The 6,836-nt window shown below is 31.1% G+C and overlaps 1 protein-coding gene across 2 annotated transcripts; it reads right to left on the bottom strand.

Annotated features, from left to right (window-relative positions):
• Positions 1–2,548: 2,548 nt before the first annotated feature.
• On the bottom strand, positions 2,549–6,466 carry LOC125505256 (mitochondrial glutamate carrier 1-like). Of its 2 annotated transcripts, XM_048668725.1 has the most exons (9): positions 6,057–6,466; positions 5,911–5,977; positions 5,595–5,649; positions 5,285–5,419; positions 4,864–5,013; positions 4,671–4,807; positions 4,270–4,467; positions 3,599–3,758; positions 2,549–2,745 (listed from the first exon to the last, which is right to left on the bottom strand). In XM_048668725.1, the coding sequence occupies exons 3-9, from the start codon at positions 5,618–5,620 to the stop codon at positions 2,580–2,582; spliced, it is 972 nt and encodes a 323-aa protein (XP_048524682.1). In that variant the 5' UTR covers positions 5,621–5,649; positions 5,911–5,977; positions 6,057–6,466; the 3' UTR covers positions 2,549–2,579. The 2 variants fall into 2 exon arrangements, with proteins under 2 accessions (XP_048524682.1, XP_048524681.1); XM_048668724.1 differs by lacking the exon at positions 5,911–5,977 and having other exon boundaries at positions 6,057–6,463.
• Positions 6,467–6,836: the final 370 nt, after the last annotated feature.

Raw genomic sequence — 6,836 nt, 5'->3', positions numbered from 1 at the left:
ATTTTTAAAACTTGGTCATTTTATTCAATTAGTGACGAGAGAATTAAAAATCCCAGTTTTCAATCAAATTATCAACATGACTTGTTGCTTTCAGTGAACAATTCATGATATACCGGCTATCCTATCTATGGTACACGCTTATGGGGACCTTGGTGGCTATTATAGTGGGCGTGACAATAAGTTTTTTTTCCAAACCCAACGATCCTAGAGATGTAGACCCAAAATTATTGGCCCCGTTCCTGAGGCGATGGATCAAACCTAGAAAATATCCAAACGAAACAATGGGCGATGAAATAATTTACGCTTACACGCCTACAACGGTAAGTATTTTTAAATCTCTCACATTTGTGATATTTTCTAATTGTTTTGGACTGTAAAACCTTTCAGCTTGCAATCTCAATATAAGCACGGTTTAGTTTACATTTGACTTGGAAGGCTAAACATAATTTTTGAGCCTCTTTTGAAACTTTGATTTTGGATATTTAATTTTAAAGTTTGTATGAATTTTAACAGAAAATCTTGCTGCCAAATGTACATATTAATATAGAGCCACGTTCGATTTGGTCAATATTTTCTTCATAATTGAAAACCCAATATTACGACTGCTAAATTAACCTTAAATAATTTTTAGGGACAACTAGAAAATAGAAATGGCGTGAAAAATGGGAATACCTTTGTTTCGGAGCCGTAAAATATTGTCACATAACATGTATTTTTTCATAAATATATTTTAATGACTTAAAAGGAGGCAACTTTATTGTTTTTAAACAGCAAAACCGATCAATCCCAATGAAACATTTTTAGAATTAATAGAATCCTACTGTAAGTATGATATCTTTTTCTGATTTGTTCCTTTATGGGGTGTTTTTAAATAGTGCTCCTATTTTAGCTGTTTTCTCTTAAAGTAGTGTCAGTCCATTTTGACAAAAAAAAATAGTTAACGATAAAAATTAATACACTTTACTATCAACTTTTCATTTAAAAACTTTTCCCAAAGTGTGTTGAATTGTTTACCTATATCATTACAAATTTTCGCAGTTAATGAAGTTACAAATAATAAATAATTACTTTGAAAATGTTGTAAGAGTGTAAATAACTGAACTAAAGTCTTCCTATTTGGTTAGTTTTCATTTTTTTATTGTTGCGCTATTTAATAAACATTTTATAAAAAGAAATTGGTTTGTGTCAATTAATATCCCGATCTTAATATTTTGTAAATGTAAAATTTTTGCTTTCTGCTGACTTTCAAAGTGGAGCAAGTTCTTTCGATGTTATTAAAATTATAAATTTTTGTTAATCACAATTTGAAAAAGGTTACATTATTAATTGAGATCAATTTAATATTTAAAAATACAAAATTACAAATGAGTGTAATAATGTATGTATGTATCCATATTTTTTTAATTATTCAAATGCAAAACACCACTTACAAGGAAAACGGCTCATATGAAACATTATTCTACATATATTTTTAGTTTTCATGCAAAGAACAGTAATCCGAAATTACTGCGGATTTTCAAAAACGCTGTTAGTTTCGGGTTCATTGTTAGAGAACGAGGTGAGTAATGAAGTTCTAGTTGTCATCTAGGGATAGAGCCTTAAACTGCGTATTTCTTATATGAGACATCAGTTGTGAAAAATTTCCACTTCTTACTAAAAGTAAATTTCCTCATTCATCATTCACTTTACGAAATTCAAACTAAAGTTCAGAATTTGAAAGCGTTTTTAACAATCTGGCAAAAGAGGATGCCAGAGCTCGTGTGAAGATCAAGTTAATTATTCCATCGCTTTCAATGATGCGAGTTCAGGAAAACATTCATAAATCCTGATCTTACGTGAAGTTTTTTTAACTTTTTTACCATCATATTCCTCAAAACAGAACATTTTCACTTTCAGCTCAAATTATTTTTTTCCCAAAAAGTATAATTTGATAATTCTTCTAACATGTTTTAAATTTGTTGTTGCTAGGTATATATCACACTGTCGCTATTAAATGTATGAACGCAAGAAATAAAGAAAAAAATCTTTTTAATTTCATCATTCGCTAACTTCCAAGTTACTTCCGGTGATATTTCTTTCCACATTCTGCAAGGTGAGGGTTTCCTTCCTTCTACTATTAACTTAGTTCTCGTATTAATTGGAAAATGTAGTCAGCTTTGGGTAGTATTTCCCAATGAGTATCAACATTATTGTGTATTTAAATTCAGTTTAATTTCAGCTCATTTTGAGCCATTTTCTTGAAAAAAAAAACACATAAAAGATATGAATTGCATAAAGACAAATATGTTTATAATCCAGATAACTAAGTATAATTAGAGGCTCTAAAGTAAAAGGAGATGTGATTTGGAAAGAAAATAAATAAAATGTATTAATTCCTTTTCTCTTTTATTTATAATTAGGTGATAAATTTATTCTCAATCGCCTTTTTTATAAATGCTGTTATAGTAATCTTTTTTGGATTGAAAAATGATGATTAACTATCCAAACTATGTGCATAAAATATATTGATATCCATAACATCTATTTGAAAGTGAAAGAAAACTATATACTTAAGTGATTTTTTATTCTGTTATTTATTTCTATGATTTTTTTGTAATTTTTGAATCTTTTTCAATACCGAGAAGCTTTTCTGCTACTCCCATAAAATAGACTCCTTGTACAATGGCATATAAGGGCGCAATAACAATAATTCGGCATGCTCCACCTTTGAAAAACGCTGTAATGCCTTCATTTTTCAGGATATCTCTACAAAAAATCGTCAATTACAATTATGTGCTAACTAATATGTGTACAGATTAGGAACCAAACTAAAATTAGTGTTTTTTCCATTTTAGTCCTTTTACTTTTAGATTTCTATTAATTTAGAACGAAAAATCTGTTCTTAAGAACATTGTTTAAACAGTAAAGTAAAAGCCAATTAAACCATAATTAAACAGTATTTTGATGATAAACGTACACAGAATTATACACATGGGATAAAACAGGTAAATATATATGTGTTCCATAATAATTGCTAAATAGAAAAATGCTAAGATAACTCGCAGCAATTAGGCGCTACCAAGGAAAATTAATTAAGGGTAGTAAAAGCGATGAATTAAAAGAACTGTAGTGAATTCGCCCTTTTAATGGTTTAATTTATTTAGTAAAACTCAAAACTCACTATATTATATTTGCGATTAAGTGAGAAGATTAATTTAGCAGAAGATTTAAAATGATAAATTTAGGGTAATTTATGTTGTTTTATTCTCAATTTGGTAATCGGGAATTCAGTTTATAAACTCTAGACGTTTGCTAAATTTCATTTATATTTTCAGAATAAATTGTTTTCAAATAAATACATCAAAATAAAAACTTAGAGGGCGTTATGTTAAGAGCGCCGAGATCAAAAAGACTGATATAGAATACCTAGAAGATATGATACTGATAAAAAGCCCTAAAAGATAAATCGCAGAAAACTAGGTATCGACTTAGATTAATCACTGATGATTCGAAAACTGATCTTCTAAACTGATAGCTGTATATATTTATCGTTGTGGGTATTGTGGTGGTAAATATGTTTGCCAAAMTGTTCGATTGCAGTCAAATAATCGTTACTGACCTAAATGCATCCCAAACACCGCTATATGTTTTATCGCCTTGGGCAGATTTAGTGACTGATTGTATTCGAGTTTTCATAACGTCGAAAGGAGTCATTATGAAAGCACTGGTCGCACCTGCAGCCAATCCACCCAAGAAAGACCAATAAAATTTTGCATCTCCTAGAAAAATAAAAATTATTTCACATGGAATTCTTGAAATCATTAACTGATCAAGATTTAAGAATTGATTGGAAAAAGATTCATCCGAATATTTTTTTCTTTGTTAGATCTGTTGTCATTTTTAATCCATTTTTCTTAGAACTAAACGATAGGCCGATGGCGATTCTTGAAACCACACGCACTGATGCAAAATCCGGAACTTTATGTTGAGATTTTCAGCGCTCTAGAACTTAATTTCTCACAGTTTAAAGTTTAAGGTTTTTAAGTTTTCAGTTTTCTCTCAGATCTAAGTTTAAGTATTAAGCTTTGCAACATTTTTCTCCGTGGAACCGTAAACCTGTGGCACACTGAATGTTGTCTTTAATTTAAAAATAAGTCTGAAAGTTTAGATCTCACACGTCTATATGTAGTTTTCATTTTATCTGTTTAGCTAAACATTGAATAATATGATACAAAATCAATAGGATTTTTATCATAAAATATTGTTAACATAATGGGGTATATGTTTTACCTGATTCATTCGCTTTTCTCGGCCCTAAAGAATCGATTTTAGCGAACAATGGAAAATACACCATGCAGAAAGGTATATCTCGAGCCCAGGTTGCAACCAGGCCTTTATAAAGCCCTCTTATACCTTTGTTCTTAATTATATCTGTGGTGATTTTAGTGGCTGATATCGTTGGAATCATGCTTTTGCCTCCTGTTGGATCTAAAAGAACGAAGCTACAGATGGAGGATGAAGAATTACTTTCTAAACTTTACATTTAAATTTTTCAACATTTATTGGGCAAATCCAATATCAAGCCCAAAACGAAACCTTTTTCATTTTCTGATCATTCAGACGACTTTCAGATAAGGAAAAGAGTAAGTAACAAATAGGTAACATTTATACAATTTCGTATTTTTCCCTACCAATTTTCCCTTCTATTGCTGCAACTCGGCCAGCATCTTGCAGCTGGATTTTTAAAAGTTCCATTGGAGTCGTAACAAAGACATGGACTACACCGGTTAAGGCACCCGCTAATCCCTGCCGAAATCCAGATATTTTGCTAGAAAAGTACAAAATTTCAGTTTTTTCATTATCCGCATCTTCATTCAAACTTACTTGTTTTCGTCTTTCAAGTGGAATCTGAAATAATCATTAGCAGCTAGCTTGACAGCCTTTTCAGGCGTTACTAAGAGTATTAAAACTCCAGCACCTCTGTACATTCCTCGTAAACCTTCGCTTACATATATTTTTGAAAAAGCGTCAAATCTGTTAAAATATTTCGACGAATTTAAAAATGCTCAATTATAGTTCACCGAAGAAGCTCTTAATATCAATCAGTTGAAACCATCTGAGAGTAGCGATATGGACAGTTTACAAGCCTAACAAACCGCTCAAAGTAAGTAAGATAAATGAAATGAAACTACATATTATTATGCACTTAGGCAAAAATAAACAAACAAGAACAAAACCGACGTAAAATTTGAGAGTGGAAAACTACGTGGAATTGGGCTTGTTCTTAAAAATCTGTTTTTCTTACATACTGTTATACAGTTTTCTTCCGCCCGGTCCCACGGTTTGCTTTTGAAGCCGAGTTTTTACCAAGTCCAAAGGAAAAGTGCATGCAACTCCCACGATTCCTGCTATGCCTCCATTTAAAATTTTAGGAAGCAACCTAAAAGTATTTGAATTTTATTTTTTATAATTATGTAATTTTACTTCCTAACTTTGTCTTTCGAATTAGTATTAAGTACTCAGTGTGACACTTAGAGATACTATTTTTATTCGAGTTTAAATCAAATTATGTCGCTTTTTATGTTTCCTATTTATTAAAAATTATATATACTTACGTGAATTTTGTTTGATTCTCTGCCATTGTTCAGTTAAACAAAGGAGCTGCCAGAACTGAAAAATTAAGTGTCCTCAAATCAAATCTGAGCAACAAAATTGTCGAGGATTATCGTGTATGAAAAATAAAATCGGCAATAAAAGCAATAAAAATGCAATTTTGGATTAAATAAATAACAACATCAATTGATAGCCTGATTAGTTGGGTTACTATCAGAGATTCTATTGAAAACTAATCTGGGTAACAGAAAATTGCAAACTGAAGAGCTTGTAAACATGTATGAGTATATTAGGAAATGCATTAATTTGTAGGCTTACCTCACATGTACAAAATAGTTTTTTATTGAGTAAATTTATTTGTAGGGCTCTGTTTTCTCGGTTTTCACTTGTAGGACAGCAGCCAAGAAAAATTTTAGAATGAAAATCTAATAAATTTGTACAAAATGTATTTCAACTGTACTTACTCAGAATGCATATCACGAAACTTCCATTAATCTCCACTAAAATCCTTTAAAAATAAATAAATTATTAGGATCATTAAGGAAATTTCAAATCTGACAATTAGTCAATGTCTTTGCATTACCTGTAAGAACGTGAACTTCGAGAAAAGCCATTAATATTAATTACCACTTGGTTCTATGGAAATGTTTAAAACCGGCTTTTAATTGTCACAGGTACTTTTTCAGCGCTATTTCTACGTAACGTTTCGATTGTATCTGCGACAATCATCCACAGACGCTGTGCAGAAGAGCGCAAACTATTAGCGCATTCTTTTAGCACGTTTGTAAGTGGTAATGATGAAATCGTTTCCTTGTAACGATTTATTTTCCCTTAATACTCTTAAGTTTAGAGTAGATTTAAATACATATGTAATTAAATGTTTTCAACATACTCAATCTAAATATACACTTTTTTTGTTTTTTTATCATGCTAATTATTATTAATTATTTAGTTATATTGTATTTTAATTTGCCTTTTTCAGTTTTTCATGAATTGATCACGTTTACATCGCCCTCTTTTAACCCACAGTGAAGTTGCGGTGGGCGTCGCAGTTGAAAACTATTCGAGACAACATATCGACATGTTCTCATGTTCTTGGCACAATCCGGACCAACGAAAATATCTGGCCCCATTCATGTTCGTCTCTGTTCCTCTTGCAAATCAAATAACCGGCTCTGGTCGGTCAATTTAGCTGACCAGGACCGGTGTTAAAGATTCAGATGAAGAATATTACTTTGGAAACC

This window comes from Dendroctonus ponderosae, unplaced genomic scaffold (assembly GCF_020466585.1).
Source record: "Dendroctonus ponderosae isolate FM_Combo_2020 unplaced genomic scaffold, Dpon_F_20191213v2 Dpon_F_20191213_721, whole genome shotgun sequence".
Taxonomy (NCBI): Eukaryota; Metazoa; Arthropoda; class Insecta; order Coleoptera; family Curculionidae; genus Dendroctonus; species Dendroctonus ponderosae.
Note: the sequence above shows the minus strand (reverse complement) of the source record. Positions and strands in the feature narration are given on the sequence as shown.